This window comes from Notolabrus celidotus, chromosome 4, assembly GCF_009762535.1.
Source record: "Notolabrus celidotus isolate fNotCel1 chromosome 4, fNotCel1.pri, whole genome shotgun sequence".
Lineage (NCBI taxonomy): Eukaryota > Metazoa > Chordata > Actinopteri > Labriformes > Labridae > Notolabrus > Notolabrus celidotus.
The window spans coordinates 9,059,310-9,076,869 of NC_048275.1; the positions used below are offsets into that span (position 1 = coordinate 9,059,310).

Consider the following 17,560-nt stretch of genomic DNA (forward strand, 5'->3'; position numbering starts at 1 on the left):
ATCTCTACCCTCCCTCAGCTGGTGGTCACGACTCTGTGATGATCTCACCCTCCGTGTGGAGTCAGGTTACTGGAGAGTGTGTTCATCGCACTGAGGGATTGCATTTACTGGCTGAAGACGATGACTCACAGGGTGTAATCAATAGTCATCAGATAGATCCAGCTGATGTATCCAGTGTAGTGACAGAAGAAGCCGCTCCAGCTGCCCTGCCAGGTCCAGCCGACCTGAGTGGCAGGATTAGCACTGATCCAGAAAGCAAACCTCACGATTCAACTTCCTGTGAACACGCTGCCACTGACATTTCATCCTTTGACTGTGAGTTATCAGTTCCTGGAGGAGGAGTGGGAAATCAGACAAAACATGAGAGTGAATTAGACGTTGCTTCATCACATCGCTATGTGTTCTCTGAGGAAAGTCAAATTGAGAATGAAACAAGTGCAGTTCAGTCACCTTTTGAAACTGAATCAACTTCAAGTAGAAATGACTCACCACCCAGTGATTCGTTTGAAAGTGCAGTCATTTCAGTCTCCGGGGGTGATTTAAACTGTGATGACAGCATCACAGAAGATGGCAGCAGAATCACATTACCTCAGCCGGCAGCACTCCACTCACAGAGTGAATTAAGTGTTGAATCTGAGCCCAGTTTTTCTCATAATCCTCCAAGTACGCTCGTTGGTGAGAGATCTGATCAGTCACCTGTTGTTTTTGAAGACGTTGCCACAACAAACACAACCAGTTTGAAGTGTAATAACGTCCAAGATTCAGAGGACAACTCTCAAACTTCATCTGTTTCTGAAACTACATGTTTGTCAGGTTCACTGCAGAATGATGCTGAGTCAACTCCACACAGTCTTCTCATAGAGAGGCAACATGGAGACATCTTCCCAGACGCAAGTGATACAGAACAGAGCTCCCCTTCTATAAATACACAGACAGCAGAGACAGAGGATGAACAAAACACAGACATTGTTAGAAAAGTCTCAGAGATTAGTTTAAGACAGTCTAAAAGAGTAATAGGATTAGAATCAGATGTACCAGAGGAGGACAAATCAGATATGTGTGCTGCGGAGCATCCCAAGGAAGTCACTGATTTCCTTTCAGACAGCTGCATTACATCTTCAGCTCCATCAGTGTTTTCAGAGGCTGTGAGGGCGCATTCAGATGACCAGGAGGTGTTTATTGAAAATGGTGTTAGTGTCAGTGATTTTCAAAAGGCTCAAAGGAAAGACAGTGAAAGTGATACTGCTGAACAACATTCAGCTGAAGGTGGTTTACTGGAGAGAGACACATCACAGGGACTGATAGAGAGCACTCACCCAGACCTCCTCATGGACTTACTGAAGCAAAATGCCAAAAGTTTAAACGACAAAGTAAAAGAAAGCCCAGAAGTGATAGAGCAGGAAGAGAGAGTCAGTGAAGTGACAGAAAAGTCTGAGGCCCCGAACATTCAGCTGCAGCTGCTGGAGGTCCTGAAGACGGTTTCTTCAAGTCAAGACCTGTCAGTGCTGCAGGAAGTTATGGACACACTGAACACCGCTCTTGGGGGTGATTCTCAGGAGGAGCGGCGGCATGTACTGGAGAGCATCAGGGAGGAGAGCTCAGGTGGAGAGGATGAGGGGTCAGAAGACTATCAATCTTCTGCGATCAGTCAACAACAGTCTCCTCGGTCATCCGTCCAATCAGATGCGTGCAGAGTGGAGGAGGTGAAAAATAAGGTAGAATCTATGTTTCAGTGTTAACCCCTCTCTTACTTTATGATATGAAAACATCTGCTTTACTTTGTTTCTTCTTCTTCTTCCTCAGCTGTTCTCCATCCAGGATTACTTGGAGTGTGTTGGGAGACTTCAGGACCACGCTGATGTTTTAGATGATGTGGGGAATGACCTTTTAATGCAGGCTCCAATAAGCAACAACATGGAAGAAGTGCAGATACAAATAGAGGAATGCCAGGTTAGAAATAAGCACAGTTGTATCATTGAACCACTGTTGACAAAATCACAAGTTCTCAATTTTTCTTTCAAGTCTGTCTATGTATGCATTAGTCCCTGACCAGATGTGTCTTTTTCATCTAGTCTCTGGAGTCCCAACTTTCCAGACTGGCTGGTGTCCTGACAGCTGATATGGACAAAGCCAAGCAGCTCTTAAACTCTGCTGATGAGGGAGTTCCCATTCAGATCCAACAAGACCTGGCCTCGACGTATTTAGAGCTGGAGCCAAATTTTGTGGCTGTTTCCCAAATGTGTGCAGAGAGGTGTCACTCCCTAATTCAAGCAATGGAAACAGGAAAGGTCAGACGTCATTGCTGGTAGTTAAAATGAAATGATGTAACAGTTGCGTCAGATATTAACCACTTTAAATGTGATTGTAGGTGCATTTAGAATCAACGTACCAGAAGCATCTTAGTGATCTGGATGAAATAACAGGCCTCATTCGAACCAGCTCTGAGATGACTGACATGGATTTGAAGGGTTGTGATGAGGACACACTGAAACATTTAATACAGCAGCACAAGGTACCTTTTGAGTCCCATGAAGAAACAATCATTATCTTCATGAACTATGAATTCTCAGTATACTTCCATCTTTTTCTTCCAGGACATAGAGAGCAATCTGCAAAAAGAAGCCAGGCTTAAGTTGGAGGATCTCACATTTGATATCCAGTGCTTTATTTCTGAGCATGCTCAGTTCCTGAGTCCGGCTCAGAGCAGCTATCTCCTGAAGTACCTCAGCAGCACTCAGCGATCGTTCAGGGATCAAACTGACAGTCTGATTACCCAGAGGGATGCTTTACATGTCCTACTGGACACCAGGGAGAGGGAGAACCAGCAGGAGGTCTGCCTGTGGACACACTACCACATGTTTCCAATGCTTATATGTGTTTTGTTAGACACTTACAGAGCACGTAGAGTGGGCTGCATATGCCGTGTTACCGGTCTAATTTTAACAGTGGTAGTAAGAAGTGCAGAACACATTGTAACAACAAAATATTTCAGTCTGTTTTGTGTGTTAAATTCTTAAATGAATTATTGCTCTTTTCAGGATTAATGTTTATGAGTTCTCCTTTGAATGCCTTAACAGCATTGCATGCAAGTGCCTGATAACTCCTGCAGACTAACCTTTGTGCTGGTTATATCCTACAGGCCTTCGAGATACCATCCAACCAATACTTTCAGACACTGCAGCATCTTTGTTGGAACACTTACACCCACGACAAATCCTTTAACAGACACGACTCAGTGTCCCCTTGTGAGATCAAAGTGGCAAATGGCAACAAAAGCATGTTCACAGCATACTAGGGTTTCTACATTGAAATGGAAATGTCTTATAATCCAGATTTTGCATGATGCTTTGATGTCCTTGAAATGTTTCTTCAACCTTGTTTGTCTTTTGTGTTCCCCAGATAAGATTGAGCTTTGTTTTGGAGTTTGTTTCAGGCTGTCAGTGTTTTTGTGGATGTGTGTCATATTTATTTTGTCAATTTACTTTTGTGTTTTTTCACCCTTACAGTCCTTGCAAGAGAAACACAAGGAGTTAGCAGAGAAGTTGGAAGAGGTGTGTGATAATCTCACCCTGACAGAAAACCACCTGATTGGTCATCAGCAACAAGCTGAGAATGCTGGGAGCGTCACAGACCTGCAGCAGTACCAGCAGGAGCATCAGGTTAGAAATGAATCTCCTTTGCACAGAATGTTTCAAAGTATGTTTTCACCAATCTTGAACAAACTCCTCCTCTGTCTGATCTCAAGGCCCTGCAGAAAGATGTGTTGACTAATGCCAGTGCCTTAAATGAAGTTATTAGCGGTACTAAAAAGTTCCTGGAGGAAAACCGCACCAAGCTGTCGCCGGATGAAGTCGCCATCATCGAGGGCAAGTTGGAGGAGGCTAAAAACAAAGCGAAGGTTATCAATGAGCGAGCAGAGGAGTCTAGAAAGGATTTGGAGAAGGTTGTTACCACTGCCATAAAGCAGGAGAGTGAAAAGGTCAGCTTCTTTGTGTTATTTGTAAAAAGAAAATATAATCATCCATCAGATTTTAACAGCAGTGTAAACACTATGTTGCAATTACTGTCTTTTCAGGCAGCAGCAGTTGAGCGGCTTGAAGAAAGTAAGAACAAAATTGAAGGTCTCCTGGACTGGATTTCAAACATCGGGAATGAAAATGAGAACAGTCTGGATCAAACTGACCATACAAGTAAAGAGAATGGAAACCTGCCAAAAGAAACCTCAGCAGAGGGACTGATAGGAGATGATGACGACGCCAATGGAAACGCTGTACAGACCCCAGAGAGGGAGTTTGACAGAGAGACCGGCGGAAAGAAGGACGCCTCCGTGGACCTCGACAAGCAGTATGACAGGGTTAAGGTATGGATGTTTGTTACAAGACTGTTGAGGTTTGTCTGAGGATTCACACTCCTGTGAGAGTGTGCTTTAACAGTGCTTTAATAGAGATCCCAGGCCATTATTTGAGGCAGATCATCATCAAAGAAGAGTTCAAGGACACAAAAAATATTCTCGATTTACAAATCTGTTTCACAATAATAAAGAACAAGCCCCAAAGCCATAACTAGTTCAGAGATATATTTTGTTTGACATGTAGGGAAATAAAAACTTCACTCATTTGTTATCTGGAAAAGTTCAAGATATTACATCTGGTGTCAGGAGAGACATTTGTCAAGCATTTAAAGCTTCTGTTGTTTGTCAAAAAGAATATTTAAGAATTAAGATGTGTTTAAATGTTATTATTAAAAGTGAATCTAATACAACTGAAATGAAAAAGGAAATTGAATCTTAAAGCAGAAACTACAGAGCAGCACTGAAAGACAGTAAGAACAAAAAATTAAGACAGTTCAAGAAAACATGAATTTAGATTTAGTTTAGATGTTTTAAAAATAGTGTAATAAAAAAGAGCTCTGCAGTTTGATTAGTATTATGTCCTGAAGACTTTTTCTTCCCCTACAGGCCCGTCATCAGGAGATCCTGTCCCAGCAGCAGGATCTAATCATGGCCACACAGTCGGCTCAGGCTCTCCTCGACAAACAAGCAGACGTGTTGTCTCCACAAGAGAAGGAGAAACTACAGAAGAACATCCAGGACCTGAAGGGGCGCTATGACACCTCACTGACCCAGGCTGAGCAGCAGATGAAGCAGGTGCAGTGTGTCCAGGAGGAGCTGAAGAAGTTCCAGGATGACTGTGAGGAGTTCGTGGGCTGGTTGGACCAGGCGGAGAAAGATGTGACGGAGCTTGGAGCCCCTGTTGGCTCCTTAAATATCCTCACTGATAAACTCCTGCGACAGAAAAGCTTCTCAGAGGATGTGATCTCACATAAAGGGGACCTGCGCTTCATCACCATCTCAGGACAGAAAGTGCTCGATGTGGCTAAAGCTTGTGGGCTGAACGACCCTGCAGATAAAAATGCTCCGCTGCATGTGGATACTTCAGGGACCTGTGGTGCTGTCAAGGATAAGTTAGATTTGGCAGCCAGCAGATACAAGGCTCTACATTCACAGGTAATTATTCTGCAGCTTTGAAATTAATATGTGAGGAAGAATTGCCTTATAAGCCACCACATGCTTGTAAGATGACATTCATCAGGTAGAATGTATAAAGAAATACTTGAAATACTTGAGTTTTATGGTTCTAAATATACAACATATGAAAAAAAAAAACAGCACAGTGCTTAAAAGCAAGGAAAGGAACATTTTAAATTAAAATAATGTTCATTATAGACTTTGGACATATGTGGCAATGTGGCAGTCTAACCCTGCTCACATAGGCAGTCAATGTGGAAAAATATTAGTTGGTAAGAAGAACTGATTTCAGAGATTTTTATAAATGCAGTGAAGACAAATTATAATTTAGGCCTCTTCAGGTCACACTCAACTGAGATTATGAAGTCCTGGAGTGCATTGATAGGACTCTTGGGTGGTTGCAGTAGCTTGTTCCTGCCACTAGATGGGGGTATTTGTCTACAATGAAAAGCTGCATAAAGCATCATTAGGATGTCATGGTTTTACATCATACCAGACATGAATCATAATTGAATTTCTTCTGTTTCAGTGTAATCAACTTGGCAACAACCTCAAAGACGTGGTTGAAAAGTACAAGAAATATGACGACTCCAGCGCTGGTCTTTTGAAGTGGCTGAACAGCTCAGAGGAGGAGGCGAGAGGACAGCAATCAGAAGCCATCGCAGCTGATCCACAAACACTACAGAAACAGCTGGAGGACACTAAGGCAAGAAGAGTGAAAGGCTGTGTTGTAGTGGTTAGACTTTGCATAAGGTGCAACTCGAGATCTGTATCTTTAGATATGTTCCAGAAGATGTATGAACAATCTGATATGATCATTTCTCCTACATATTCCATTACATTTGTTCTACCTCTACATGTAGAGTCTTGTCCTTGCCTCAGCCTGACTATGTTCTTACATCCCTCATCACCTCTTTGTGCACTTTAATGTGTGATACAAAATGAAAGCATTAAATATATCACTTTATTTAGAATTTGCACATACAGTACTTAAAGCATTTACTAGGTCACAGGAGCAGGGTTTGGCACAATCAACCCATCATACCATATACAGTGTTTCCACTAACTGAAGTACAACATGGCTATTTTTAGCTGTGTGTTCAGATTCAACCACACATGTGAGTAGTTTAGCTCTGGTTATGTGTGCATGCATACTCCTACAGAGGGATAAGAAACTAAGCTGTCTTTGTCAAAGCTTTTGGCTTCAGTTAGCTCAAACATTTCTCTGCAGAGAGGTAGTGACTTAAAGCAGAGATATGCCCAGATAAGAGGCGCCTGCAGGCGTACTAAGAGGCAGCGTGCTTCTGGCTTGGGTTACAAATCACTGCAAGGAATCTTAAGCCTTTTTGTAAATGTAACAGTCCAGGCAGGCAAAGTATATCTGAGGAATGACTCAGGATTTCCACAGATACTGTCAAGATGTTGTTGCCCATCATCACTGTTGTTCTCATCTTTAATCCACCATTCTTAAAACAGAAATCTGTGTAGAATACTGTAAATACAAGCAGAGAAAATGCATTTCTGTGTATAAAGTTTTGTTTTTTCATACCTCTTCTCACTCACTCATCCACAGGCCCTTCAAGGTCAGATGACAGGACATCAAACAGCAATTGACACACTTCGCAAAACAGCTGAGTCTTTGATAACCTCTGAAGGAGACCTGCTGAGCAACTCAGACGAGATCCAGGAGAATGTCGGTGAGTGAAGATTAAGGAAGTGGCTGATGATGCATTATTTTCTGATACTCATACAACACTTTGATTGTTTATTGACACCTTCTTAATGGGAGTTTCATTCTCACAATGTCATTCTTTACTCATGTGAGTTGAAATATGCCAGAGATGGTAAAAACTTTTCTCAAAATTAAATATTTGAAAGTACATCTCATAGTTTATCATTTGTGAAGCCCTGGAATATGTCAGTGTTGCAGCTTGTTACATGTAAGTAGGCAAGCTCTCAAGCAGGCAGACTGTTTACTGGCACCAAGCAAAAATGTCAACGTTCCTTATTCTGTACCATCCAAAATTTACACAAGCTATCAGCGTTAAAATAGAGTTTGGAGTGTCTCATTGTTATTTCCTTTGGCTCACACTGAAAAAAAGCTTTTACTCCACTCAAAACTTCATGGGTACATTCCTTTGTCATTTTAAAAGCTTTCTAAAGTTCCTACATGCCAAGTAAGTTTCTGCTTTGCTATGAATAAAATGAATATAAATGACCTGATTTGTTTCCCTTCGTTATAGATGACATAGTGGAGCGCTATGACAACTTATCCAAGTCTGTAAGTGACCGAAATGAGAAGCTGCAGATCACCTTGACTCGCTCCATGAGTGTTCAGGATGGTTTGGACGAGATGATGGGATGGATGGAGGGAGTGGAGGCCAGTGTGAAAGAGAAAGGACAAATTCCCTTGGACTCTGCGTCCATTGGAGACATCCTCAGCAAAGAAGCAGTACGAAACTTTGTCTTCATTTGGAGCAGAACACTAACTATAATCTATTTCTATGATATTCCACTCTTTATAGTTTCTATTGTAACATTTCAAGCCCTATTTTCATTTTATATTCAACTGAAGTCTCTGTTGTTTGGATTTTTCAGGCATTAGAGCAGGACATAGCAAGTCGGCAGAGCAGCATCTCAGCCATGAAGGCCAAAGTGAAGAAGTTTGTTGAGACAGCAGATCCCTCTGCTGCGGCCCTCCTGCAGTCTAAGATGGAAGCTCTCTCTCAGCGCTTCACTGATGCCTGTGATAAGCACAAGCAGAAAGTGTCCCAGCTGGAGAATCTAAAGGAAAAGGTGGACCAGTTTGAGGAGGTTTCAGATAAAGTTCAGCAGTTCGTGGTGAAGCGTTCACAAGATCTGCAGGAGACAGACGGCCCGGGGAAAACGTTTGATGAGGTGTCTCAGCTCATGCAGGTAACTACAGTAAACCCTATTTACCTCCACAGTTTGATACATCTGGTGATCATTTTTATTTTAATTTACTTGATGCAAAAATATCTGATTATTGTAATGTTACTGCAGAGTACTAAAGCTGAGATGGCCGAGCATGCCAGTGATTTGGAGAAGCTGCAGACTCTTTCTAAAGAGCTGTCTGAAATCAGTCCTGATGGAAACAAAGTCCAGATCCAGAACAAGATGGACAATCTGTCAAATATCTTCAACACCTTCAAAGACACTGTCAAAGAAAAGTAAGTTAATGAGAAAAAGATGGTTTGTGTAATGTAAGTGATGCACACACATGGATATAACTGATTGTTGTCTACTTCAGAGAAGAGGAGGTATCATCTTGTCAGGACCAGCTGGGAGAGTTCAGATCTGCAGCAAGCGCTCTCACCAAGTGGCTGGAAGAGACCAATGAGAAGTTACCTGCAGCTCATCCAAGCAACAGTGTGAAAAGTCTGGAGAAGGATCTGCAGATTGTTACTGTGAGTCATGAGTTATATGAAGAGTCACCTGTAAGCACAGACGATATTATCCCCATATTTATTTTGTCTGACTGCACTTTAAGTGTTGTAGAAGTCATTGATGTTAAACTCAGTGAAGTCTGCTTGTTTTGGAATAGAAAGATGTAAGTGTGTTTTAATAGATCATAGTCCTATCCTCCTTGAACTCCCTACCTGCTTTGTCTGCCAAGTAATGACAGATGGACGCTATGTGTTTACACAGAGAAATGTGGGAGTGAAACACTATGTTTTCAAACAGAGAGGCGTCTTTCTTTGCAAGAAGTTACAGCCAAGATCAGAGAAGCAGAGTCCTGATAGAGTGTAGAGTGAAAAGCAGAAATGAAGCCATATTGATCATCTTCTGCTTGTTTATCTCTGTTGATTCACACTTCACATTCGATTTCATATGTTATGAATGCAACGCTCCTTTCTGCCAATTTATCTACGTAACTGATTTATTACAGGGATTATTAGAGGAATGGAAGTCCAAAGACCCTGCAGTCCAAGACCTGAACAGAAAAGGATCAGAGCTCTGCAGCCTCATCACACTCCTCACATCCCCTGCCAAAACAAAGACCCCTAACAAGTCGGGTAAGCATCAGCAATCAACTCCTAACCTCGTGTTTGGACAGCTCCGTGGAATGGGAAGCATGGTGTTTGGGTGCACTTCTAAGAACTGTATGATCACTAACATTCAGAGATCCTGGAAAGATCTTTTGCCAACAATCTTTGCCAGTCTGCCTGTCCTTCACACAAGCTTTCTCTCATGTCTTTGCATCAGCTCTTACTAATGGTGGTGGTCCAGGAAGCCATTCCTACCTAACAAATAAAGGTAATCATGCGTGTGTGTTTAAGATGCTCTGGAAAAATCATGTATTGGTGTTATGGCTGTTTTTAAAACACTGCTGTGGCTGTAGTGGCTCTTTACCAAACAAATAGCAACTTTTAAAAAATCACTGGGACAGTATGATCAGATCATGAGTCATCTTTATTTGTATTTTTTTAATTTATTCTTTATTTTAGCAGAGAGGACCCACTGACCCTGAGGTCTCTTTTTCAGGGGTGCCCTGCAGCAGTACAAAAAAACATATTTACACACAGTTAAAAAATATCCAAACGGTTCTAAATGCTTTCACATTTTAAAACAATTGCAAGTACTTTCTTTAAGAAGCTCATATCATATATATGATATCAGAGAGGGTAATTTAGCTCTCATTTGAAAGCTATTTATATTTATTTATTTATGTCATAACCAAACCATAATCACACCATGTCAACCTGTCACTACTGAATCTTTTTATTTTTAAAATCTGCCTGTAATTACCACTATTTAAACCATTTGTAACATTTGTATATATCTTAAATCGGTATTCTTCTAAACACCTTGGTGTTTTTAAAGTAATCCAGTTTTGAGACCTGGTTTTATGGTTTCAGTGTTTGGAGACAAGAGACTAGTCAAATAATGAGGGAGTTAACCAATGAAGTAAGTAAGTAATATTTATTTATTGAGCACCTCTCAAGAAAAGAGGTCACAAGGTGCTTTACAACAACAACAATAGAAAAACATTAATAGGCAAAACAGAGAATGCAAATCAATACAAAAACATGAGATAAAAACAGACGGATTAAACAAAGGCAAGTCTAAACCGATAGGTCTTCCACTGCTTTTTGAACATGTCAACAATGTCCAAAGTTCTCAGTTCCAGAGGGAGACTGTTCCAGAGTTTAGGACCAACAACCTGGAAAGCACAGTCCCCTTTAGTTTTTAACCTGGTACCGGGCACAACCAATAAATCCTGATCAGAGGACCTCAGAGTCCTGCTGGAGTTATATGGCTTCAGCAGCTCCCTGATATAGACTGGAGCCTGACCATTGAGTGCTCTGTACATAACGAGAATTTTAAACTGGATCCTACATTTAACTGGAAGCCAGTGCAAAGATATGAGGCTCGGTGTTGCATGAGACCTTCTAGATTATTTGGTCAACAGCTTAGCAGCAGCATTTTGGACCACTTGTAGGCGGTTCAAGGATGCATTGCTAAGACATGTGAAGAGAGAATTACAATAATCCAAGTGAGATGACACAAAAGCATGAATAATCATGCAAGTAAGATGAAGAACATCAAGAAGTTTTGAGGGAGTGAGCAATTTCATAGTTATCCATCTACTTGTTTTAAAAGTGAATCTACATTTTTAAGTCTAAGGCATGAGGAAAAAAGGTGACATGACAGTAAAACTCAATTTGACTATCTCTCAGAAAATCAAACAAACGTATCCATATCTGTCTTTTTCAGTTCAGTTTTTCTGAGACTGATTTGATCGCTCTAAACTGCAAAAACTGAAAACTTTTTATACTTCATCTCAATAAATGACATCTGAATGTGCTCCTCAGATTTGACTATTCATATTTGTGGTATCCCAAATAGGGAAACTAACACTTTGGGTACTTTCCATCCTAAAAATATCATACAGTGTTATAAAGATGTCATGTGGTCAAAATCAAACTTATCATATAATTTTTTTCCTTGAGGGTTAAAGAGTTATAAGTGCCCAAATTAGAAAAAAGAGCTGTCGTTATGTTGTAATTCATGTTGCAGACAGTTGGTGATACTTTCCTCACTCATATTCTGAACATACTGTCCCATAAAGCTACAATATTAACAACGCATCGTTGTTACCATGACCTCATATTTAACACTGACTTCAAACTCCTGCTCAAGAAACTTAATAGAGTTGTTTTAATGTCCTCAGAGTTGATGGTTATCCAGCAGAACATGTCATTTGTCAACGAGGGATATACTAGCCTCGGGGAGAAGCTGAAGAGTGGAGCTGCAGAGCTAAGCACCTCTGTGGAGGAGGTGAAAGATGCCCAGGAGGAGACAGAGGACATGATGAAGTGGCTGAAGGACATGAAAAAGACTGCAGCATCGTGGAGCAGCGCACCAACTGAGAAAGATTCAGTGAAAACACAGCTTGAGCAGCAGAAGGTGCAGAAGTGTTTTATTGTTCATCTTGAAGGACTCTTACTTTTAAATATGATCTGAACCTGCACACAGTCCTTGATTTGATCTGCTATGAATGAGGTAGTCATATAAGAAGGTGAGATTAATCAATGATCTGTTGTATCCCTCCAGGCATGCGAGGATGACATGAAGCAAAAGCGGGAGCAGGTCCAGAAGCTCAGAGAGAAGCTCCTCAACTTGATTAAGACTCATCCAAACTCCCCCGAGGCTGCCAAATGGAAGCAGATGCTTGCAGAATTAGGTATGAGCCAAGGTGTTGTCTCCAGATGGCCTTTGAGATTTATGTCTCTGAAACTGAATGTACAATGTTTCAAATAACACTGATGTGCAAAGGCTTATGCAAAATGGCGTGTATGAGAAATTAATGTCATATGAGCTTGTCTCATGACCTGACCCTCTCTGCCACCACACTAAATTAACACATTTGTAGTGCCAGGTTCTGCACGGTGGGAGCTTGGCTAAAATAGCAGAATGACAGTGGATAGAAAGGAGCGTGTTTTGCTGACTAATGCACACCATTGTGATTGTTCGCTTCCCCCCTGCTCAGATGCTGCTTGGGCAGATATTAGCGGCTCTGTGGAGGAGAGGAAGCAACACCTGGAGGAGTCCAACAAAAATTTGGACGTCTTCCAAACGACTGAGCTGCAGCTTGGTCAGTGGCTCTCAGAGAAAGAGATGATGATGAGTGTCCTTGGACCCCTCTCAATAGACCCCAACATGCTTAAGATGCAGAAGCAACAAGTTCAGGTAAGTGTGGTGCATGTTGACAGAAATATCTGTATGGGGCGCTGGTGGCCTAGCGGTCTAAGCCCCCCCCCCAGGTACAGAGGCTGCAGTCCTCATCGCAGGGGTTGCTGGTTTGATTACCTGCCGGTCGACCATTTCCTGCATGTCTTCCCCCACTCTCTACTCCCCACATTTCCTGTCTCTCTTCAGCTGTCCTATAAAATAAAGGCAAAAAGGCCCAAAAATATAACTTAAAAAAAAAGAAAGAAATATCTGTATGCATGTGCATCTCATCAGAAACAATACATATCGTTAGGTTTGTAAGGGAGGATTCATCTTGATTTTTTCATCCTGCAGATCCTCCAGAATGAATTCAAGAGCCGTCAACCTCAATACGAGCGACTCCAGGAAACAGCCAATGCCATCCTGAACTCGTCAGGCAGCCAAGACCCCTCAAGCGGGAAGCTGGTGAGGGAGCAGGTTGCCAACGTCACCCAGAAGTGGCAAGGCCTCACCGGACAGCTGGACCAGCGGGACAGCCTCATTGATCAGGCTGCGGTGAAGACAGGACAGTTCCAAGAGTTACTGAGGAGTCTCAGCCAGACAGCAACTCAGCTGGAGACTCAGCTCACGAACCATCAGGGTCAAAGCACCCAGCCCGATGCTGTGAAGAAGCAGTTAGAGGATGTGCAGAACATCTCTGCTCAGCTGAGAGAGGAGAGGAAGAAGCTGAAGGAGGCTGAGACTGTCAACGCAGAGCTCACAGCGATGGTGACTGAAGACTATCTCAAAGCAGACTTAGCCAGGCAGCTGGAGAGTGTCGGCAAACCTTTCAGACAGCTGGAGGAGAAAGCAGGTTGGACTTTTAACCTAACCTAATAATAAAGTGTTGTAATGTTTGGGAAGATAGAACCATGAGTCATCTCTAAATATAGTTGTGCTATGACATCAATTTCCCAGCAGTCGAAATTGCATTAATCAGAATCCCCCTGGCGGATTATTCAAACTCTTGTCATGGCTCGCCTTTTTTAAAATTGTTTTACAACTTATTTTTAACATTTGGCATCCAGTGTTGCAGTCTTCATTATATCAGAACTGTGGATTAAGAAGTCATCTTTAACAGTTTTACCCGATTGTTATTGCAGCTCACTAAATGGTATGATTTTCTGTTGCAGCAAAACGTATAGAGCAGCTCAACTCAACCTTTGCCAGCTCTCAGCAGTTCCACCAGACCTCCAAAGACTTCCACTCATGGTTAGACGAGAAGCTCCAGGACCAGTCTAAGCCCCAGTCCATCTCTACCAAAGCAGATATCCTGCAGAAATCCCTAGAAGAGCACAACAGTTTAAAGAAGGCTCTCAATGAACACGAAGGAGGGTATAACACCATCGTAGGGGAAGGAGAGATGCTTCTGAAGAACACTGACGGCGCAGAGAAGTTAGCACTACAAGGGCAGCTTTCAACGCTCTCTTCCAATTGGGAGGAGGTGAAGAAGAACTCTGGGGAACAGGCTGATAAACTCCAGACTGCTCTGCAGAGATCTCTGAAGTTCCAGGAGCATGCAGAGAAGCTTAGCTCTTGGATTCAAGAGTGTGAAGCCAGTGAGGGTAAAGTCAAGCTCACTGTTGATCCGGTTGCAGTAGAAAGCTCCATTTCTCAGATGAAAGCTCTGCAGAAAGACGTCGACAAGCACAGAGGGATGGTTGAGCAGCTCAACGCGGCTGCAGATAGTCTACTCGAGGTGGCCAACACGGACGTTGATGCTGTGAAAGAAGAGAAAGCTAGCATTAACAAAAGGGTGGACAATGTTGCAGAAAGTCTGCAGAACAAAAGGGAATCCCTGGAGAAGATCTCACACTCTGTTAAGGAGTTTAATGATGCTTACAAAGAGGCAAAGGGTCAGATTGAGGGGGCGAAGAAGCAGGTGGATGCCTACGAATCACAGGGAGTGCAGGCTCACAGCAACAAGAACCTGACTAATATGAAGGCCCAGCATAAGAGTTTAGAGGGAGTGCAGAACCAGGTAGAGCACCTGAAGGGCTTAGCCAAGGACCTTGTGGTGGATGTTCCTGATGCAGATGGAGTGACAGACCTTTTACTGCAAGCTGACAGCATAGACAAAGACTTCAGTACTCTCAACAATAAACTAGAGGAGACATGTCAGGTCTTGGAGGGTAAACTGCAGGGTATTGGCCAGTTTCAAAACAGCATCCGTGAGATGTTCACCGGTTTCACCGACCTGGACGATGAACTGGACAGCATGGCTCCAGTGGATCTGGACCTGGCCACTCTTAAAGAGCAGCAAGAGAGCATTCAGAGCTTTGTGGGTAAGCTGCGAGAGCTTATGGCCAACACAGCCAACGCCAGAGACAGCTGTAACAAGATGCTGGAGACTGAAACCTCACCTGACCTGTTGGGCCTGAAGAGAGATCTGGACGCTCTGAGCAAGCAGTGTGGTAAACTGCTGGACCGAGCGAAAGGCAGAGAGGTGCAGGTGCAGAGCACGCTCACCAAACTGGAGGAGCTGTACGGTAAACTCCACCAAGCTGACGATAAACTCTGCAAAGCTGTTGACAAGGAGGCGTCCCAGGAGGCGGTGGGCATGGAGACAGACGTCATCAACCAACAGCTGGAGGCCTTTAAGGTATGGAACTGATTCATCTGATGTTTTGATCTGGATGTTTGAATTTAACTTAGTTCAACTTGTAGAATAGTTCAAAGTGATGAAGCTGGGAGGTGTGTTGTTGGTGAATTCTGAGCAGCAGATACGGCATGAAATGTTAATAACATATAATGTTACATGAAGTTGTTTCACACTCTCTGGAGATTTGTTGCTACAGTTGTGAGCACAGTTCAGAGTCGTAAGTGCCTGGTAGAGTAATCAGACATCACCTGCATCAGTCCTGGCATCCATTATTTCACTCCCTGTTTATATTTCTCTACAGTCAGAGTCTCTATAGAAAGTGGACATCACTGTTTCACATGATCTTTTCCTGTAACTGGAAGCCAAACATATAATACAAGTCAGGAAATCAGCAAGTGATGATTGCTCAAATGGACACTACCAGTCAAAAGTTTGGACACACCTTCTCATGCAATGTTTTTTATTGATTTTAATTATTTTCAACATTGTAGATTAATACTGAAGACATCAAAACTATGAAATAATTTGGTTTTGCCATAATATGGATTACAACAGTAGTCAAATAAGGCTATCCATTGTGTACTAACCCTACCTCTGAACAACACAACTGATGGTCTCAAACACATTAAGAAGACAAGTCTTTCTACAAATGAACTCTTGACAAGGCTCATGTTAATTAGAAACCATTCCAGGAGACCACTTCATGAAGCAGACTGAGAGAATACCAAGAGTGTGCAAAGCTGTCCTGAAGGAAAAAGGGGGCTACTTTACAGAATCTAAAATATAAAACATATTCTGTTTTGTTTAACACTTTTTTGTGAATTAAATAATTCCATATAATTTCTTTTATAGTTTTGATGTCTTTGTTATTAATCTACAGTGTTTCAAATAATTAAAAAACATCTTTAAATCACATTTTTCTTTTTTGAACCAAATAACCAAAAAAGTGCTGCATTTGGAATTCAGTTTTGTGGTTAATTTAAAATGCACTTCTTATTACTAAAACAATCACTTATTACTAAAAGTTACAGTTTTCTTGGATTTCATACATTTTCAAAAAATTCAAATGACTTAATTTGATGAATATTGAAACAGTATTTTGGATGCTGTCTTGCATTGGGGCAGATTATCAGCAGGCTCTTCCCTGCTCCACACAGCAATCCTCTAGGGACTGCTGCTCTATGGAGGGCATCTGGTGTTAACAAAGAGCGGCGGCCCATATGCAATGATGGTGCAGGAGGGATGAACCATCGCGGCCAGGTGGTCACCAGCAGGGTGTCACTTGAGTCAATGGTCTCAGTAATGAAGCTATAGGCCCATGTCCTGATCTCTAACATTGATATTGTTGTTCTTTAACATTTGAAGGCTCACTGCCTGACGTTATCTCTGTTTCTAAGCTCAGAGGAGCCTGGTGTTGATTTAATCAATTCATCCAGACGACAGTCAGTGAGGATTGGGTTGCTGATTATTTAAATGTCCTCAAACACAGTTTTACTTTGCGCTTGGTTGGGTTTCCATGAATGCTTATAGCGATGACGAGTTAGATAAGTGAATGCAGTTTGATAAGGCTTTAAATTTTTAAATGCACTGCACCATGTGGATTAAATCAGTCTCTTGGATTATCTATCATTTAAAAAGTTGATTTGTAATTCTGACGTCAAGTTTCTTCTTAGATGTGCTTCTGAAAATGTATCTTTTGAGTATTCTCTTTGAAAACTTTATTTCTGAGGCTGAATATACAGCTTCCTAACTTTTCACATGAACTAGTTTTGTTTCATTCCTGTTTTATTTATTTTATAAAATTATAGACACTTTGTTTGTGTCAATGAGGGACAAAAGAAGAGGCAGCCATTAGCAAGATTTACAGACAGCTGCAAAATATTTAAAAGCCTTTAAATTCCTGTGGAGGTTTCCAAAAGAGGATTAACCTATATTTGGAGGTGAAATTAGGAAATACTTGAACACAATGTAAACAGCCGTGTATGGCAAATGACACAGATCTGGCCCTAAGATGTGGGTCAGAGGATTTTTTTTTCTTTTTCAATTAAGGGGGTGCGCAGAGGAGGGCTGCATAAACCTCCACTTGTGATGCATGGATTAAAATATCATTGGGGTGTCTGAGGGTGGGGGGTGGGGTGTCAGTTTGCTGGGAGGAGTTTGGTTTAAAGGCCTCGGGGGGTGACTATCAAAGAAGT

At 42.0% G+C, this 17,560-nt stretch overlaps 1 protein-coding gene across 1 annotated transcript in view; it reads left to right on the plus strand.

Annotated features, from left to right (window-relative positions):
* dst (dystonin) overlaps positions 1-17,560 on the plus strand; it is a 118,403-nt gene that overhangs the window by 64,859 nt on the left and 35,984 nt on the right. Inside the window, exons 37-53 of the mRNA XM_034682728.1 lie at positions 3,507-3,659; positions 3,746-3,979; positions 4,076-4,360; positions 4,958-5,506; positions 6,057-6,233; positions 7,101-7,224; positions 7,771-7,979; positions 8,126-8,443; positions 8,552-8,718; positions 8,799-8,955; positions 9,438-9,564; positions 9,755-9,805; positions 11,724-11,959; positions 12,107-12,236; positions 12,543-12,742; positions 13,079-13,577; positions 13,897-15,365. Coding sequence (XP_034538619.1) covers positions 3,507-3,659; positions 3,746-3,979; positions 4,076-4,360; positions 4,958-5,506; positions 6,057-6,233; positions 7,101-7,224; positions 7,771-7,979; positions 8,126-8,443; positions 8,552-8,718; positions 8,799-8,955; positions 9,438-9,564; positions 9,755-9,805; positions 11,724-11,959; positions 12,107-12,236; positions 12,543-12,742; positions 13,079-13,577; positions 13,897-15,365 — 5,085 coding nt within the window. The remainder of the gene's footprint in view (positions 1-3,506; positions 3,660-3,745; positions 3,980-4,075; positions 4,361-4,957; positions 5,507-6,056; positions 6,234-7,100; positions 7,225-7,770; positions 7,980-8,125; positions 8,444-8,551; positions 8,719-8,798; positions 8,956-9,437; positions 9,565-9,754; positions 9,806-11,723; positions 11,960-12,106; positions 12,237-12,542; positions 12,743-13,078; positions 13,578-13,896; positions 15,366-17,560) is intronic.